We start from the raw sequence: 20,500 nt of genomic DNA, 5'->3' as shown, positions 1-20,500 counted from the left end.
GCAACTAAACTGAACAGAATTTTTTCAAAGGAAGAAGTCCAAATGGCTAAAAAAACACATGAAAAAATGCTCACCATCCCTGGCCATAAAGGAAATGCAAATAAAAACTACACTAAGATTTCACCTTACTCCTGTTAGAATAGCTATCATCAAAAACACCACCACCAACAAATGTTGGTGACGATGCAGGGAAAAAGGAACCCTCATACACTGCTGGTGGGAATGTAAGTTAATACGACCAGTATGGAAAATAATATGGAGGCTCCCTAAAATACTAAAAATAGATCTGTCATAGGATCCAGCAATACCATTCCTAGGGATATATCCAAAGGAATGTGAGTCTGGTTCTACAAAGGCACCTGCACATCCTTGTTTATTGCAGCACTATTCACAATAGCTAAGCTATGGAAACAGCCAAGATGCCCCACTTCTGATGAATGGATCAAGAAAATGTGGTGTTTATATACAATTTTACTTAGCCACAAAGAAGAATAAAATTTGGCATTTGCAGGTAAATGGAAGGAACTGGAGAACATCATCTTGAGGCAAGTTAGGCTCAGAGGCCAAGAGCTGCATGTTCTCCCTCATATGCAAATTATAGACCTAAAGCAAATGCAGCAATATTATGGGATACAGGTCACACTAAGGGGTGGCTGTGCACAGAAGGGATAGGACAAGGGAAAGAAACCAAAAACTTGATTGTGGTTGATGTGCTCATGGTACAGGAATGAATATAGAAATTTTAAATTGTCCGGGGCCTCCATGGGAAGTGGACTAAGGAGGAGTGAAGAGGACTGGTGGAGATGAACCAACTGGGATTGTAATACATATATGCATGGAAACAACACAAGGAAACTCCCTGTGTAGCTACCTCTATTTCAAATTAGCAAAAATGACATGTTTCTTTTTTTATCTTTTATGTTTTTTCTTCTACAAATCAGAGAACAGGAGGGTAGAACAGGTTCTGGTGGGTGGGTGGGGGCTGGCACTAGCAGGGGGGGGAAGGTAGCAAGAAAAGGGGTAGGAGGATAAATATGGTGCAAATAATGTATACACATGTATGTAAATGCAAAAATGGTACCTGTTGAAACTGTTCCAGGAATCAGGGGAGAGGGGATGAAGGAGAGCAGTGGAGGGGGTGAATTCAAGTATGGTATGTTTGATATATTACAAGAATCTTTGTAAATGCTACGGTATACTCTCACCCAGCACAATAAAAAAATAAAACAATAAAAAGATGTCAGGCATAATTTATACTTGCAAAAAAAATACTGCCTTCCTTCAATAGGGTATTTTTGTTAAAAGAGTTTAGTAATTTTTTTCACTGATCCTTCCAAATTGCTCAATACAAAGGTAATGCTAACCTATCTAGAATTTTCTGGTTCCCTAGAAGGCTTTTCCATGAACAGAAGATTGATCTGCAATGTAGTCTGTCTTGGGGTGTGAACAGAGGGACTAAAGCTATAAAAGTGAGGCATCCTGTTTTCTTCACAGACAGTTCTATGCATGGCAACAGCAAATGCCTTGGGTTTCCACAGCAGATGTTCCACATGAACACTCGGGGGTCTCCTAACATGACTTGGTAACAGAACAGATTAGGAGAGAAATAATGGGAAGAATGAGATGGCTGCTTAGCTGCTCAAAATCTAGAAACAAAGATGTAATATACATATATGCAGTTATATACATGAAATGAAAATGTACCGTGAATAATAATAATAACAATGTTGACTACACTGTATTAAGCACTGATTAACTGCTAGGAGGTTTGCTAACGATGTATGTGTTAATTCGTCCTCATCTTTCAGACAAGGAAACTAAGACATCAAGAGTTTTACTAACTTGCCTATGGTGACACAATTAAAAGTCAGTGAAACAGGTTTGATCCCAGGCAGTCTAATGCAAAATACTGTATGTTTGATTATGCACAATACTACTTCTCAATAAATGGTGATTATGTATCTTAGACAACACTGCATATGTAACATATGTTAAGGTTCAATCCCATTCCAAGAAACAGTGAGGAGGAAGGATGCGTGTCACTTCATTGTGATGGGATGCTACTGGAGCGCATGGGCTGCTGACTATAAAAATGAGCATCTTTCTGTGTTATGTTATTTTTATGTTATTATTTAAGATAAAAAAAGGGTAAATATTCTCCACAGCCTACACATGCTGGCGGACAGGGAAAGATATACGTAGCTGAAGAGACTACTTTATCACATGGAAAGAGCTATTTTACCGATAATGTGTTTGTGTGTTGAAACAGATTACGACTGTGAATCTAGAATAAACTATTGTCATTTACTCTTCTTGTCCAGTTCTGTGTTAAATTCTTTTCTGTTAATCCATTTATCAAATGATGAGGTGAGTTTTAAAAACATTATTTTGAATGTGTTAGAGCATGTCCCTTTGTTTTAAAAATGCATATAATCTCTCTGAAGACTTAATCTATTTATTTAAAAAGCTATGTAAAGTTCATTGGGGATATTACACTAAGTTTCTGGAAAAGTAAAGGGACTTGGCAGTAAAGAAATCTACTCCAGTTGTTTTTAATTCTTGGCAAAATAATGTAACAACATATTGCAGAATGTTGTGACTGATGAGTCCCAATGGTCAATTACCTAATTTCCATTCCAGTTGGATCACTTGGATAGCTAGATAATTTTGAGGGCCAATTTTATGTGCTTTTCTTCTTCATCATTATGAATTAAAACCAAGGTCCTTAATACCATCATGACTTTGTTGATTAATACAGTTATAGGGGATCCTGAGTAGGAGTTTGGTCCATACTTTTGCCTCTTATAAATTTGAGACTTGTGGAAGTCTATTCTGCTTTCAAAATATCTTGCTTTAATGAAGAGCTCCTACAACATATATTGCTCATTCATTCTAGTGCCTGAGGGTCAGAATGTTCTTTTCTGTCATGTAAGCTAAAGACATAGTGCCCCTTCTATTGCATTCTTAATAGAAAAGAGGATCATATGGCATTGAACCTTGGTACTGTTACTTGAGTTCAGGTCCATGGCTCTTGACCCTGGCCATTGCAGAGGGATCTGAAAGCTACTATCAGGAATCTTTGATAATTTACTGAATACTGGTGACTTACTAAAATACCAAGGCTGTGTGAATAATCCTGATTTTCTTTTTTAAAAAAAGGAAGATGGTATGGGAAATTTCCCAATGATTCTGAAATCAGCTTGATAAAAAATTTAGAAGATACTATTAAATATTTCATGAAGAAGTTGGCTTAATCCATTGTATTTATTTTATATTTCCTTCCCAAAGAATCTGAAGTACATTAAAAATGCTGCCGTGATCACTAAGAAGAATCCATAAAGATTGTCTCAAATGCTTATTTTCTTTCTTGATATAGTTAGTATGTGGGTGGATTTGGGCAAGTCTTTATAGTCTCATGGCATAACCACAGAAGAAAAGGTGAAGAAGTTGGATGAGATTATGGAGCCCACAGATAGTCACAGCAGACAGTGGCTATGCAGACAATGACTGTGTCTCCAGATGAGAACATTCAGTGAAGCACAATTGGGCCCTGTTGACTTGGCCAACATTTCAAATAGCCACAATCTTAATATTGGCAGTAAGTTAAATTTAAATCTATCTGCATAGGCTGAAGAACTGTACAAAAAGAAAAGTAAATTTTGAGGGGGGAAATATAAAAGTTGTCATTTAAGTTAAAAAAAGTCAGTGCATTGGAAGCACTTACTTCGGGAAAAAAAAATCACCAGCAGAAGGATGAAAAGACAGGTCATGAAGACACTGAAAAGGCCCTTACCTCCCAAGTTGCACTGGGAGATGCCAGAGCTCTGAACAGGACACACTCAAAGTGTGCACATGAGCCAGGCCTGGCTAACCAGAACTCCTCAACTGAGGGCGGCCAAGAGAGTTAGGGTCCAAAGACCATGCCCTATTCAGAAAGAGGTGAATCAACTAGGAATACATACTATACAGAAGGGAAATAGAGAATTTTTAGAGTTGGAGGGAACTGAAGGAATGATTTATACAATGTCATGATTTTTTCAGAAAAAGGAAAACATTTAACATTTGAAATGTTCCAATTAAAAGAGAACAGACTTTTTCTGTTTTTTTTTTCTCCCCCAGAAACAGGTTAAGGACCAAAGTGTAAAAGGATGGAGATTTTTGTTCAACACAATAATGAAATCCTGTTTCTTCTCCACTTCCTGATCTCTGTAGATATTCTGGTAGAAGGTAGATGGCACCCTCCAGGAATGTCAAATCCTGACCACCAACTTTTGCTTGTCCTCCGGGTGTAATTTCATGAAAAACCTTTGTAGGCAGCCTGACCAGGCTGGATGGTGAGTGACCATCCTCACTCATTGTTCCCATCAATCTGTGAGCCTCCCTATCATAGGATCATCATAACGTGAGCTGATTCTGCCTCTGTGCTTCTCCCCAACTATCCCCCTAATGGCAGGGACTGCTGTATCTTCTACGCTCAGCATAGTTTTTTGGCACATTGTAAGAGCTTACTAACTGTCTACTGAGCTGAATTTCCACATAGGTGAAAGGCTGACTGCACTATCATTTGCAAATATAAAATGCTAAGGGCCTCAGCATGCAATCCACTGGAGTTGAGACCAACAGTGAGTCATAATCAGTTATTCCTTCTCTCGGCAGATGTTTCCTCCTTCAATGCCATTTTTTCCCAGGTTCTTCCTGGCCCCAGGGTTGACTATTCCATTCCTTACTCAGGTAAACTTCCAGGTACATTACGCAAACTTTGTAATTAAGGTGATAGTTTTTCATATTTTTTTAACATCAGATATGTGGTCCATATTTTCAGAAAGTCCCTTATTTACAGTATCCTTCTTTGGTGTTATTGCAAGGGCTCTCCAATGTGTATATGCTCACCTCAAGGAATAATCCAAGATTTCCATTGATAAGAGGGATAAAATTCTCTTTACATAAATATGCATGTATATATGAATATATATATTTGTACATATATTTTATCAGACCAATGAAATAGCTATGAAGTATCCTCAGACTTTCAATAATAGATTGGTGCTGGCATCTCACTCTAACCATGTGGCAGATGGCTTTGGGCTATGTGTGATAGGAGAGGGCTCCTTATAGAAAATATGAGCCATAATCTGGTTAGGTTGCCGTGGCTCATTTGTTCATTGCTATCAACGTATTTCAAATTATAGCTCTTTTTCATGTCTTTGTTAAATGGATTTATATATTATCTAGTTTAAACTAAACTAACCTTTATAAAAAGACACATGGCCTAACAAGTGTCCTGTAAAGAAACTGCAGTTTGAAGATCATACCAGTCATGAAAACAAGAGAACTCTGAGTTCTTAGTCACATTATGGGGTAAGAAAACAATGGCAAGCTAATCAGATCTGTCAAGAAACCAGGCAAAAAATAATTGGAAATTATCAGAAAACTATTTGAAATCTGAAATCACAACACTTCATGAAAAATCTAAACTTCACCCCAAGGGCATTTGGAGTTTTGACATTATTAGCCAGTGAAAGAACATTTTTTATAATTTATAAATAAATGTGCATAGGTAGGGGATTACAACTTCAAAAATATTTTATTGACAAGATGCATAATCAAAAAGAGTTTGGAGGTCACTGGCCTATTCTTTCTTCTAAAAACACTTTTTATTTCTTTCTGATTATTCTAATTGTAGAAAACTTGGAAACGCAAGAAAGCATCAAGAGAGAAAACAATCACTCATGTTCTTTCCACCACAAAATAATTATTAGCATTTGGTGATGTGTCTCTTCTATCACGACTAGTTCATATAAAACGTTTTTCACAGAGATGCTGAATCTATTAGAAACAAACTTTATAGGATATCATATTCGCTTCCGAGTTGCTTCGTTTAGCACCCAAACAAGTATGTCAAGAATGCAGCCACAATCCTGGTTTTGAACATCTGTCTCATGAATTTGGGATAAGTTTCACTTTACATGGGGGCATCCTATGATCTCATTCCAGGTTATAATGTGGAAACCACATATGCCGTTATTATTGAATAAAAGGAAACTAGTGCAGCAACTTGTGTGCTACCCTAATGTTTAAATTAATTGGTTCAGTTCACAACCAGTGATATGGTTGAGGAGTCACACTTAGATTCCCCAGATGTCAGGATAGGAGGCCTGCTCTGGTTTTTAGTAATCCCTGGGAATTTGGAGTATGTCCATCTGTCAAATGCCTGCCTTTAGGAATGGGACCATAGCTGTAGGTTCTGCAAGCATGGATGCTGCCCTGGCTTATGGCAGATGTGATGTGGCTCTTATTACAGAAACCACCCTCGGTTTCACACTCTGAAGCTTCTCTTAGAGTTTGCTCTTCATCCCTACTTTGAAGCATAGCTGGTATTTGAAATAATCTCATCACCCATAAAAATAACTTCTGACAATCTGACTTGAAACAGAATTTTTCCATAAGTCTGGCAGGATTTCCATTTCTAAGATTAGATGCAGCATTTTCTCCCAGCTTTTGGCCTCCTTCCAGATGGGGATAAGACCCCTTTGAAACCTGGATGTCATAGACTATACCAGAGGGTGCAGAATCAAGCCACTATTTTTATCTCCCTCATTTTATCAGGCCCTCTCCATATTTGCACCACTGCATACCAAGTTCTCCAAGTTGCTTCCAGTACTGGGGGTGGGAAGGGGAAATTTTACACATAGGAAGGCTGAAGAATGCAAATACTTCAATTTAAATATCAAGTTCTTCTACTGCAACATTTAAATAGGATCTAATTTTAAAGTATTTGGTTTACACTCATATTTCTTTAAAAGGATATTTTCTGCACATACTTTGGATTGTTTTTAGGAGTGGATCTGAATTTCCCAGAATGGCTGCAGGCAAACGCCCCCCAAAGATGTCCACAGCATCGTTATGTCAGGGTGTAGTTCATGTCAAAGTAAAGCTAACTGACCCACTCTGGGACTAAGCCAGCAACCTAGACCTCCAAACCACAGCTATCTAAATAATGTTTAGATAAATCTTAAACATCCAATCTTCAGATTGTTTCCTTCCCCTCACGCATTTTTTGATGTGGACCTAGAATGACAGGGGAGTAAATAAAGAATATAACAGCAAAATCACCACACCTGTTGACATAATTTCCCCCTGGGATAAATTCATTCCCAGCTATGGAAGACAGAGCTGAGGAAGGATTGTGGAAGTGCCTGGGGTCTACACCATGGTAATCAAATGTAACCTCTTTATTTTTGTGAGTCTGACTTTCAGTTATTAAGGAATAATGACTCATATCCTTCCTCCTTCCTCTATTACTTTTGTGTCCCCCCATTTTTATGAAGTTTGCTAATTATCACTCTATAGTGCATAACAATATTTTTATTTTTCCACTGGAATTTTAATTGTTCTTCCAGAATATCTTTTAATACTACTTGCCACCTGAAATCCTGTTGAGTGCAGCTTCAAAATAAATTGAAAGTATAAATAAATTCACCTGAAGTTGCAAAATCAATTGAAAAGATAATTAAGATCTAGATTTACAGACTTTTGTTTGCAGAAATTGTCCTGAAATCACCTTTTAGAACATTACCTTTTTTTTTTTTTGCAAAAAAACTGGAACCAAACCCCATGCTTTGTGCATACTAAGCAAGTACTCTACCACTGAGATACACCCCCCCCAGCACTGCAGCCCACCCACCTTTTAGAACATGAAATCTTTAAGTAAAAAACTACTAGAGTTCTCAGGGAACAGGTGTAGAGGTATGCTCACAAGAAGCTTATAGGAGAATAAGGGATAGAAAAATGAATACCTTCAACATGGCTTTTCTTTTACATTTTAGAATTTGAATGTAAACATTTTTGGGTCCCAGGATTGAAGAAAAAGGCAGCTGTTGCTAAGAAAGTCCTCTGGTCCTGAGTTGGATTAGCACTGAGACACTGGAGTTTTCAGCAACTTTTTTTAAAATCATCATTTTCTTTCTCAATCAATTCCATGGAAATTTCCTAAATATACTTGAGAAGTTTGGTCCCCATAAACCCAAAAGTTCCAATTCCAAAGAGACATTTAGAATGTAAAATAAAGTTGAAAAGAAATGGCTGGTGCGGCTGGAGGAGGTATAGCTTAGTGGTAGAGCATTTGCCTAGTATGTGTGAGACCCTGGGTTCAATCCTCAGTGCCACAAAAATTAAAAAGAGCAAAGAAATGGTAGGTAGAAGATTTGCTTTGTTTTTCCTACCACACCGGTCAGGAGCAAAAAGAAGACAGTGCCTTTAAGTTAATCCTTTACCACCCCTGAAAAGGAAAAAAGTCATATGTATTGGATACTCTTCAGATCTCAGAAACTCTCTTGGCCTGGCTTTTATTACTGCTTCATAGCAGAAAATTATAAAAAGTGCATATTATGTGGGGCAGACATTATTAGTTGGTACCAAAAACGTTGAATAACAAATTAAAACTGCACTAAGATTCCACCTCACCCCTGTTAGAATATCATTAGCAACATCACTAACAACAGGTGTTGGCAAGGATGTGGGGGGAAAAAAGGAACCCTTTTACACTGCTGGTGGGAATGCAAACTAGTACAACCACTCTGGAAAAAAATTGGAGGCTTCTTAAAAATCTAAACATAGATCTACCATATGATCCAGCAATACCACTCTTGGGGATATACCCAAAAGACTGTGACACAGGTTACTCCAGAGGCACCTGCACACACATGTTTATTGCAGTGCTATTCACAATAGCCAAGCTATGGAAACAGCCAAGATGCCCCACCACTGATGAATGGATTAAGAAAATGTGGTATTTATACACAATAGAATTTTATGCAGCCATGAAGAAGAATGAAATGCTATCATTTGCAAGTAAATGGATGGAACTGGAGAACATCATTCTGAGTGAGGTTAGCCTGGCCCAAAAGACCAAAAATCATATGTTCTCGCTCATATTCGGACATTAGATCAAGGGTAAACACAACAAGGGGATTAGACTTTGATCACTTGATAAAGCGAGAGCATACAAGGGAGGTATGAGGATAGGTAAGACACCCAAAAAATTAGATAGCATTTGTTGCCCTCAATGCACAGAAACTAATGCAGATACTTTAAAGTGACAGAAGCCAATAGGAGAAGGGGACCAGGAACTAGAGAAAAGGTTAATTCGAGAAGAATTAATTTAGGAGGTAACACACATGTACAGGAAATCAGTGCAAATCAACTTCCTGTATAGCTATCCTTATCTCAACTAGCAAAAACCCTTGGTCTTTCCTACTATTGCTTATACTCTCTCTTCAACAAAATTAGAAATAAGGGCAAAAAGGGGGAGAGGGAGGGGTAAAGGGGGGTAAAAGGGGAGAGGGAGGGGGCGGGGTAGGTTAGGGAGGAGGTGGGGGGAAGGGGGGAGAAATGACCCAAACATTGTATGCACATATGAATAAAAGAAAAAAAAAAGGTTGCATAAATATACCAGAATATAGGATTCCAACCTTCCAAAAGTGAACTGAGCAATCTATGAGGTGAACCAACACACGATCTCCACCCAGACTATCTTAACAGAGGCCAAAGTGAGAAGCCAAGTCTTTCTTCCTATAGCTCCCGACTTCTTGGCTGCTGGGTGACTTTATCTAATGCCTGATCTATGGGCTTAGCTGAGGAGGCTGTCTAATCTTAACACCAACCCACTCATGAAGCTATGGAACTCAATGCCTTTACTTCAGGCACCCAACAGCCAACTCCATGGTAATTCAGCAATCAAAGTATTAACCAAGATTCCAATAAACAGCAACAAAAACTTCTTAGTGAAGTAATCCACAAACAAGAAGAAAGGTAGAAGAGTTCTTCATAGCAGTGGGAATGAGAGGGACTAGAAGAACTATGTCATGGTTGAATATCTTAATGCATAATCCTGTCTGATTCCCTCAGGCTTCCACCCTGTAAATGCAGCAGTATCCCTGGCCAGGAAGCAGCCCCTGTATCTCCTTTTCCCTTTCCTCAGATCCCCTCCCTGCCACCATACCTCAATGGTGTACTGCTCAAAGATGCGCAGTTGCAGGAAGATGTCCAGCTTAATCTTCCGTTCATGGAACAGCTCCTCCATCTGCACCTGGGCATCATCCAGCTGCTGTAGGACTGACTCAATATGACTGATGGAGCTAGTATGGGGCGTCTTATTGTTGGACACAGCTGAGTCCCTGTGGCAGAGCAGGGGAAGGAGAAGAGAGGGAGAGGCCTTGCCATGTTAAAGGTGGCAGAGGAGGAAGTCAGTGTTTCCTCATCCGAGCAAGGTAAATGTGAATCAGGCGAGTCATTTAATCAACAGAAATTTATCAAACTCATTCTGTGAGCCTTACGTGATTGCCTTAGTAGGGGAACCAAAGACACATGCATTCTCTTTTGGGTTCACAACTCTGTTTTCATGAGTAGCTTCTCTCCTGTCCTTAGCAGAATTACAAAAGGGATCAAATGAAATAAGGTATGGGAAAGGGCTCTACAAAGCATAAAATATTAGAGAATTAGAATGGTTCCAGGCATATGCATAGTCTAAGATATATGGCTTTAACACATGCACACATACATATATCACAGCACATAAGGGTAGACAAATCAAAGGCATATGAAAAACAAAACCAAAAAGCCTTCTGACTTTTAGCTCACAGAACTGTTTAAAAAAGACGATATCATGGTTGCCAAAACTATTCACCTACCTTCCAATGCTACATTAATGCTGTAGGCTGGTGTGCTGTAGGCTTTAGGCTATACTTAGGAAAGCATGGGATCTGACTTAGGCCCCCACTCTGACAAATATCAGCTGGTGGTCCTACAAAGTCATCCCCTGAGCCCCAGCTATAAAGTGGACTTAATAATCCCTCCCCTGTTCACTTAATGATTTGCTGTTAAAAAAGATAGTGCATATGAACTGTGACCAGGAACATGTCATATGAATGATTATCAATCCTGAAAGGACATAAGTGAAGTGTCAAGTGCTGTCGGGGGCACAGGCCCAAATAAAGGTGAGGTTACAAGAGGCTGGGACAACCAACAAGGGTTTCAGAGTGAATAAGTTTTGGTTTGGGGGTCTAAAGATGAACACAGTTGTGTAGACAAGAGGGGTTGCTGTCTTAGAATTGGAGTAGGGGGAAATGACACATTACAGAGGGAAACCAAGATATAAAGAAATTGACTTGTTCAGAGAAATAAGGTGGGGATGAGACCTCCGAGAGTTGATTATCATAGGAACACCAGAGTCTGAAAACTTGAAATAAATGGGCACATTGTACTTGGTTTCTTATGCCAATTCAGAAGTCAGAGGACAATCGTTAGTTTTGAATGCTCTCATTAGCAGGTGTTCTGAAAGCCAGGTCCTTTTAGCCTAGGTTTGCCTCAGAAGCACTGGCACCTGTACACACACTATCTGTTCCCGAAGACAGAATAAGAGCAGTTTGTCAAGCACCTCTCCCAGTCTGACCTCCTCACCCTGGCCTATTTAGGCAAGAAACAGGCACAGTTCGCACTCCCATTATTGCACAGATATCCAAATCATAAAAAGAGTTAGTCAATGCTATCCATTGTATATTTGTTGAGGGTTATGTGACTGGGAGAATCTAGATTCTCACTCTGATTGTTCCTCTCAGTATTTCTTCATCACACAGCTTCCAGAAGAAAGAAAATTATTTCTGCCATTACAGCACCTATGATAGTGTCACACTCATTAGGAATCATACAAACCACCTTCGGTGCTCTAGGGAAGAGAGTCAGAAGAATGGTGGGGACCGGGAGAAGGCATGTTTCTGGAGGATGTGAGGCATTCCATCAATGTCCTTTAAGCCCTACTTACTTTCTTTTCTTTGACTGGTTTTGATGTAGGGCATGGGAGCCTAGGTTAGTCAGGCTAGTGGATGAATGGATATCATTAGTGGCTTCTTGGGCACAGGCCCATGGTACTTGCTAAAATCCACAGAACTTAAACTTGTACTACAGGCACCATTAACACCATTTGCTTCACCATCACCAAGTAGCTTTAAGCTGTTCAGCAGCACTATGCAAGGCTGGCAAAGTGAAGAGCACATGGCATCTCTACAAGCCCATCCCCACAGACAGTGAAGCCAGCCAAGTTTGTTAAAAGTATCTGAAGCAGTAACACAGAGTCATTACAAAATTCTAGAGCTGACAGAGCTCCTAGTGCGAGGCCCTTAATTACACAGATGAAGCAGCTGAGGCCAGAGAGGTTAAGTGACTGCCCATTAGCTGGAATTTTCTTTAGAAGTAATTGTCAATGGAGTTTCCTAGGTAGGCAGACAAAACTCTTATGCATTATATATTCATGGAGATGAATTTGGGGAAGAAGGCAAAGAGGCTGTCTTGTTAGTATGCAATAGGAGGATTCAGAACATCTTGTGTGCATGTGTAGAATAGAAATTATTAATTTCCAACAGAAAAACATGCCAGGATCTCCTAAAGGTAATTTCTCATTGTTTATTTGATTGGACAACTGGTATAAGGGAAAAAAGAAACCTCTCTCCAACTGAAGTGATTCCCTCAGGCCCCAGAGTTGGCCTGGGACTTGTTGATGAGATTATTTCTATCTGCAGCTGGCAGAGGTCCCAGCACTTGGCAATTTTGGGATAGGAACAGTCCCCCGAGGGCAGGCATCATTAGCACCATCAAGTCCTATTTACATAGCACCTGGGCATGGGTCTGGTTGCTGAGGGCCTGCCCAAGGCCTGGTGACATTTTATCTGAGGAGCCTGTGCCACTGACAGTAGCAGGAACTATACATTGATGCCAGCAAAAAGGAAGCAATGGTATGGGCAATTATAAACAAAAGCACAGCTTTGACAGGACCTCCCTTCTCAGTTGTGTGTGTGTGTGTGTAGCTTGACAAAGGAGGGGTTTTATTTTCTGGGTATCAAGGTATAGTACAAAGGTCATATACGGGTAATGGAGAGCTGTGTGGGAGATCACATATTCTCTACATCCTCAGAGGGCCAAAGCCAAACATCAGCATATGTGACTAGCAGGGCACCAGAGTTCAAAGTTCAGCCAAGATGAGATGCCAGATAACACCATATTTCATAATGTCTATTTCTCCACGTGGCCAAATATGTCATCATTCTTAATGAAGATGTTATTCATTTTTTGTTGAATTTTGTTAGTTTTCGTTGTACTTATGTTCCTTATTAATTACTGAATACTACATTGAGTGATAAATAATGCTCTGAAATATTAGAGCTTTTCCATGTACTGTTTCAGTTCAAACTCAAGTCAGGTATGGTGTAGCTATTAGTATGTCTTACAGATGAAGAAACAGAAGCTCACACAAAACCACAAAACATTGCTGTGGCTGAATCAAGACTAGGACAGGACTTATCTCATGTCTAGCCCGAGGCATCTCCCACTGGAAAGCACTTCTCATGCTGACCTGGCCTCGCTGGGCTCCCCTAGGGAGGGAGGCGCTGACCTGAGCTGCTGGATAAGGTCTTCGCCTTCCTTGATGACATTGAGTGTGGCATCCAGGGTGGCAGTCTGCTGTTGTTGGAACTGTTTGATCAGTTCCTGGACCGCATCCACAGAGTCTGCACAGACATCCTCCAGCATCTCCTTCTGTAGATCTTCCATCCATGTCCACAACTGGGGGGAAAAAAAGCAGAGCCTCCACTCAGGGCAGATGGTAGAAGCCAGCACTGGGGCAACAGAAAGGGCAAGAGAAGTGGACTAGAGTCACCCCACTCACCCTCAGCCAGTAGGTGCAAAGTAAGACTGTCCTCATCAGCATTTGTGTGGGTTTTTGTGCACATGATAGGTCAGCTTGTGTTTCCATATTTATATTCAGTACCCATCATAGCTGAGTTTACTCCATTAGTGTTGACATTCCCTAAGTACAAGTACTACTCTGTGGTTCAGGGAAACTTACAGGATTCTTAGAGCAAAGAAATCCCTTATCTTTGAGAGGCCAGAAGAACAGGAGACTGGAATACACAAATATTATTTTATCTTTCATCAGAAAGGAGAAAAGGGAAAACTCTACCTACTTCTTCCAGGCAGCTACACATTGATTCCTATAAATTTATTATGCTGTTACAAATATGCAAAAAAGAATGTACTGCCCAGTAGAAGCCAAATGAAGATTAATTTAAGAATAACCTATGCTATGTTAACTTATTTTTTTTCTTTTCAGGGTCACTAAATTGCTTAGAAAGTTGAATGCTAAAGGTATAGCTTATCTTAATTTCAATAAAAATGTAAGACATTTCTATATGACATTAAAGATGATGAAATGCAACTAGGATGATATTACTGGTCAGAAGACTTTAAAAGAGCTAAGTCTAGTGTTTCGAACAGAATGAACAATGGAAATGATGAGGGGTTGAATGGAGTTACTGACAATTCATTTATTGTTAGCGCTTCTACATAGTCAAAACTGGTCTCTTGTGGCCTGCAACAGGCAACCACTTTGGAATATCATTATGGAGTATTTTCATAAATAATTGAAGGGAAGATGGATACTAATTCTGGGAAAGGGGGTGGAGGAACATGTGTATATGTGAGTGCTTGTGGGGTGTGTGTGTGTGTGTGTGTGTGTGTGTGTGTTTGCAAGTGCACATATGCACAGGGATGTGCTTATTTATGAGCAGGAAATGGTGTGGCAGAAAGATTTCACAAGGGGAGAAACAAATGGAAATGGGTATTTAATTAATCTGTATAATTAAGAGCTAATGTTGGTTACTTTGGCCACATTCCTCAATTTGATTCTCACATTCTTACTATAAAAGTATCTAAAAACTGATACTTTGAAAGTCCAGGGACTATAGCATTTCCATGGAAACCTAGCAAAGAAAGAGAATTTTATCTGGACAGTCTCTGCAGAGAAGATGACATGTGCTGCAAATGCCTTGTCCCTGGACAGTGAATAAGGACTTGGGTCAACACTTCTCCTTTTACCTTCTCTGCCTCTCCAGATTAGCAAACTGCCAGCTGCCTTCTTGGCCCCAGGCAAAAAGAAGATGTTGGAAGTATAGCACAATTCCAACTGATAGCAGAGGCTCTGGGTGCACAGAAAGGTCTCAAGCACATGCTTCTCACCTCTCTTTACTGAGTAGTTCTTCTAAGCAGGTATAAGAAGTTTTGATTTTTGAAGGGTTGGGGGTATAACTCAGTGGTAGAAGCATGTGCCTGGGTTCCATCCCTAGCACCTAAAAAGAAAAGTTTTGTTTTTTAGACAATAACCTTTATTTTCATAAATAATGGTTAATAATCAAAAACAATGAAGATTGTTCCTGATAATAAATTGAAAATATCAAAATATTTTTTAAAAAGCATACATAAGATTCTTAACTTCTTGGTATATTTACGTCTAGTCTTTATTCTATATGTGTGACCAAAATTGTGGTTGTGCTGGATGGTTTTACTTACTATACCACAAGTCCTTCTTCATGTCATTAATGAGCTTTGGCCTTGTCATTTATAATGACTGTGTAATATTTCACTACATAGATGTACTATGATTTGTTCAATGAGCCACCCAACATGGAACATTTAGATGGTCTCTAATTATTTACAACCATAAAGAACACTGTGATGAAATGATTAGATGGTTTTAACCCTCAGACTCCTAAGGTTGAAAGGAATGTACAAAGAAGGCCAATAGGATTAAGCAGACTCTTTAATCTGCAGAATAAATGAGCCTGAAGGTCATCTTTTTCTTATCTTCCATTTCCTCTCTGATTCTAACTGGAGTAAATTTTTTGATGTGGGGAGTAGGCAAAAGTAAAATTATGAACTTCAGCCTAGAGAGTCATGGGAAGTATAGACTAAATCATTTATGAAGATGGATATTCAGTTCCTACTTAGAAATCTCCCATAAAGTGGGCTTTCATTCCATAAAAATTACATCCTACAATTACATACCTTGGCACTAAGACAAAAACTCAGCAAATTATTGCAGGAAGGAAGAAAGAAAAGAGAGAAGGAAATAAATAAGGAAGGAACAGGCCAAAATGAAGCAGGAAGGATCTACAGCTGTCCTTATCAGCAATGCTCAAGACCACTTTAGCAAAGCTGAGCAGATTTTCCTTCCATTCACTCTAATTTACTATAAGGGGGAAAAACATCCCTGACAACTCAGAATTCCCTAACAGATTTGTAGACTAGTAGGCTTGACTGCTAATCCTGCCTTAAATAAAAAGCCAGAAGTTTGCCTATAGAGTCAAGAAGGAGTCACAGGCTAATGGACTTAGCTTCAAAGAGAACCCATACTTAGCAAAGTTTGCAAGGTGGCAAGTCATGAGCGCTATTAAATAGGAGATGGAAAAATCAAACCACAGGAGTTCTTTCATTGGAGCACTGAAGCTTGCTCACTTCTGCCCACCTAATAATGCCTCTGCCTGCTATGCAGGTGCTATGGAAGCTCCTACTGGCAATTCATATTCACCATCTTGTCCCCTTATTTTCATTGTTCACAGAGTTGAAGTTGTAGAGCTGGAGTGGAGGAAAAAATAATGGGCTTTTCTCTCTTTTCTTCTTCTCCCCCGCCCCCCTACCCTTTTACTTAGGTGAGACCACTAGTTTCCCATTGTCTAAGAACCCTGGCAACACTTTATATTTCTCAGCCAAGAGCTACCTCTCCATAAAAGTCCCTGTAAAGAAGAAAAAAAAGAATAAGGAGAAGGAAGAACAGAGAGAAGGAGACACAAGAGGAAACAAGGACAAACTGTGAGTGGCAGTTAAGAGTGATAGTGTATATAGGTTGAACATCCCTAATCCAAAAATCTGAAATCCAAAATGTTCTGAAAATCTAAAATCCTCCAAAATATCATTTTGGATTTTGGAATTTTGGACTACATATGCTCAACTTGTATTTAGGAAGGCAGATGAAATCTCAACTATACTTCTGAGAAACTCTGTAACCTCAGATAGCTATTTTTCTGAATATTCTTCATTTGAAAATATGTTTAATAAAATCATTATCATGCAGATTATATGACATGTATATCTGATAAGTGGCAGGTACAGATTGTTAAAAAAAATCCACCTAATATATTTGAGTACTTTCAATGAGCCAAATCTTAGGCTATGGAAAACACTTATGCTACTTCAGGGTTACTTATTATTATTAATTATTATTACCAACATCAAATAAAGAAGGAGAGATGAAAAAGAAAGTAATCTTGGGTTTACATTAGAAACATAAAGGGCCTTTGGGCACCATGTTCAACTATATCATTTTATAAATACAGAAGCCAGAAATCCAGGAACAGGAGTGACTTGCATAAGCTCATACATTTTTTTGGCAAGAATATTTGGATTAGAATCCCAGGCTTCCAGCTCCATGTCCAGAAGGTAGGAGATGCAGTTAGACAGGATTCCTAGAAGCCAAGGTCACTGTTTTGGAAATGTACTTCCACAGAAACTGACCTGTTCAACACTTCCCCATGCAGCCAGCACCCCCACAGCACTCACCAGGAGCATGACTCCTGTTCATTCAAGCTCCATTCCCTCATCCTCAGGCTCATAATTAAAAGGGAATCCCACATGCCTTTTAGTTTCTGAGACCATCATTAAGAATCAAGTGAGCCACAAGCAAGCAGACAACCAGGCAGGAAGCCCTGGATTAGAGCTAATCCCCTTGCTTTACAGACACTCATCAGAATGAGTTGCTGTGGGTCCCATGGACAGGAAGCAGAGCCAGCTTCAGGGAGCTCACCAGGCCTTCATCTGCCTGGGAAATCTCAGTTTAGAAAACATTATCTTTTCATGTTTTTCTCTGCAATGATTCGCATTCATTCCTTAAAGTGTCAGAACAGCCTGCGAAATAGTAACAGCCAAGCTTCTTAATGCATTCTCAATATCAAAAATCAACTTAATTAAGTAGGGTTAATTTTTTTTCCTAAGCAGCAATCAAAGTTTAATTAATACTCTATTAAAATGAATTCCTAGGGGAACACAAGCATGCATACACCAAATGAGTTCCTCTGTCAAGAGTGTTGCTACAAAAGATGCTAAATGGGTCTCCTTCCTGGACACTTAATGCTCCCCCCCCAATTAATCAGAGATGAAAAACAACCACAAGTTTGCCACCTCCTCCTCCCTTGGGGGTCCCTCTACCCTGCCAGCCACTTATGGGAATCCACCTCCCTCTTTTCTCCACTCAGTGAATGATTCTGTTGGGGATTTAAACCCAGCTGGCCTCCTCCTATGTAGAGGGCACCTCAGTCCCCATTCCTTTACTCCTCATCACCCCACATTCAGGCAACCAACTTTAATGCCTTATGAAGATGACCAAATCTTTGTTTAAAAACCCGTGAAATAAAAACACAGAACACACTGGCAAAATGAGTGCTCCTGGCCAGTGGCAAAGACACCTGATCAAAGTTCTGTGAGGCTGATTTCTGACAGGAAGCAGTAACCAAGGGAAATGAGGTATGGGGTAGAAGCCCGCACTTCTCTTGTATTTCCTCTTTCGGTGACTTTTTCTATGCCAGGGACCCCAAGTTTCTCCAGTTGCAGACAGAATGCTTCACCAGACCTGTCCAACCACCTGCTTCAGAGGCACAACTTCCTCTGCAGAGATGATGGGAGGAAATTTTGCCCCATTTGGTAGATACCTAAGCACAGGTTATCAGGCTAATCGTCACTACTGCCAACATTTGGAGGTTACTAACTTCTGGACCACCCAGGACTCTAGTGAAAGAAACCTCAGTGCACTTTTCTAAGAAGCCCACTGGACCTCCGCCGGGTCCGAATGGTCTCTGTCCCCTTACCTCTTTGGTGTGTGTGTGGAAGGAGACAGACATGTCCAGGAGAAGCTTCCGCTGCTCCACCCTGCGCACGAAGTCTTGGATGCGCACCTCCAGGTGACGTGCCGCCTTGTAGATCTCCTCTGGGTCACATTCCCCGGTCTGAGCCAACTGCTCCGCTGCTTCTAGGAGCTTGTCCGCATTGGTGTACGTATTCTGCCAGCAACAACAGTGAGGCAAAGTCAACTTGCAGTCAGGGAATGAGCTTCGCGCCTTCTCACAGCCCACCCTGGGGCTGCCAGAGGAGCGGGAGCGGAGGGCGGAGGCGACGAGACGACAGCTCCCTGATCTGGCACCGACACGCTGTGCGTGGAACTGGCACACAGCCTCACAGCAGGCAAGCACCAAGGCTGGTCTGCACAGCGGGCGCCAGCTAGGAGCCTCGTCTGCCTCTGGGATTTCTCAGAGCTGCAGCATCCCTGGAAAGAAGCGGGAGACCTGCGAGAACCTCCATAACCCTTCCTTTCCCTCTCCCCCACTCTCATGAACCTCCATCATTGCCCTCACACCGTAGGCTCCAACTGCTAGAGTCCAAAATAGCACGTCCACAAAGATTGCCGTGTTTCTATGTGGAAACACCACAAAAACCCTAAATAGGGGGCTTGCTTTGCCTCCCCCCCCCCCCCCCCCCCCCCCCCGGTTCCCTGTGACTCCTGTGTTTATCTTTGTAAACAGAGCTATCTCTTTGCAATGGAAGGACGCAAGCCATGGCCTGCTATGTGAGCTATTCTTTGCTGCCCCCACGCCACCCCGTCCCAAGGCTGGATGTTTGCAGAAAGCTGGAAAACAGGGAGTCTCCTGATTTTGCTTATCGTAAGCTTGTTACATTACATGCATACACATGTGTATACATACACTTTTACACACCCCTCCAGCACACGGTCTGCACACAACTGTAGCATTTTCCCAGCTTGCAATTATTATTTACTAGGATGGCAGTAACTGTCTTTATAATAGTTATTATATTATATGCCACGGATACAACTTTTCCTCATCAAGTTTCTTTTTTTTTTTTTTTGTAGGTGAATTTTTTTTTATTGTTTTATTATTCATATGTGCAGACAAGGCTTGGGTCATTTCTCTCCCCTGCCCCCACCCCCTCCCTTACCACCCACTACGCCTCCTCCCTCTCCTCCCCACCCCCTCAATACCCAGCAGAAACTATTTTGCCCTTATCTCTAATTTTGTTGAAGAGAGAGTATAAACAATAATAGGAAGGAACAAGTGTTCCTGGTTGAGATAAGGATAAGCTATACAGGGAGTTGACTCACATTAATTTCCTGTGCGTGTGTGTTACCTTATAGGTTAATTCTTTTTGATCTCACCTTTTCTCTAGTTCCTGGTCCCCTTTTCCTATTGGCCTCAGTTGCTTTTAAGGTATCTGCTTTAGTTTCTCTGCGTTAAGGGCAACAAATGCTAGCTAGTTTTTTAGGTGTCTTACCTATCCTCACCCCTCCCTTGTGTGCTCTCACTTTTATCATGTGCTCAAAGTCCAATCCCCTTGTTGTGTTTGCCCTTCATCTAATGTCTGCATATGAGGGAGAACATCCGATTTTTGGTCTTTTGGGCCAGGCTAACCTCACTCAGAATGATGTTCTCCAATTCCATCCATTTACCAGCGAATGATAACATTTCGTTCTTCTTCATGGCTGCATAAAATTCCATTGTGTATAAATACCACATTTTCTTAATCCATTCATCAGTGCTGGGGCATCTTGGCTGTT

The 20,500-nt window shown here is 40.5% G+C and overlaps 1 protein-coding gene across 24 annotated transcripts in view; it reads right to left on the bottom strand.

Moving 5' to 3' along the window:
• The window catches only part of Kalrn (kalirin RhoGEF kinase), a 660,017-nt gene that overhangs the window by 297,571 nt on the left and 341,946 nt on the right, over positions 1–20,500 (bottom strand). For 20 of the 24 annotated variants that reach the window (XM_074073308.1, XM_074073309.1, XM_074073319.1 and 17 more), the window contains 3 exons: positions 18,741–18,932; positions 13,403–13,611; positions 10,001–10,175 (listed from right to left, as the gene is read on the bottom strand). In XM_074073308.1, coding sequence (XP_073929409.1) covers positions 10,001–10,175; positions 13,403–13,611; positions 18,741–18,932 — 576 coding nt within the window. The remainder of the gene's footprint in view (positions 1–10,000; positions 10,176–13,402; positions 13,612–18,740; positions 18,933–20,500) is intronic. The other 4 variants (XM_074073317.1, XM_074073318.1, XM_074073330.1 and 1 more) reach the window with 1 other exon arrangement.

The sequence above is a fragment of the Castor canadensis genome, chromosome 5 (assembly GCF_047511655.1).
Source record: "Castor canadensis chromosome 5, mCasCan1.hap1v2, whole genome shotgun sequence".
NCBI lineage: Eukaryota > Metazoa > Chordata > Mammalia > Rodentia > Castoridae > Castor > Castor canadensis.
The sequence above is the reverse complement of the archived record's forward strand: the minus strand, read 5'-3'. Positions and strand labels throughout refer to the sequence as shown.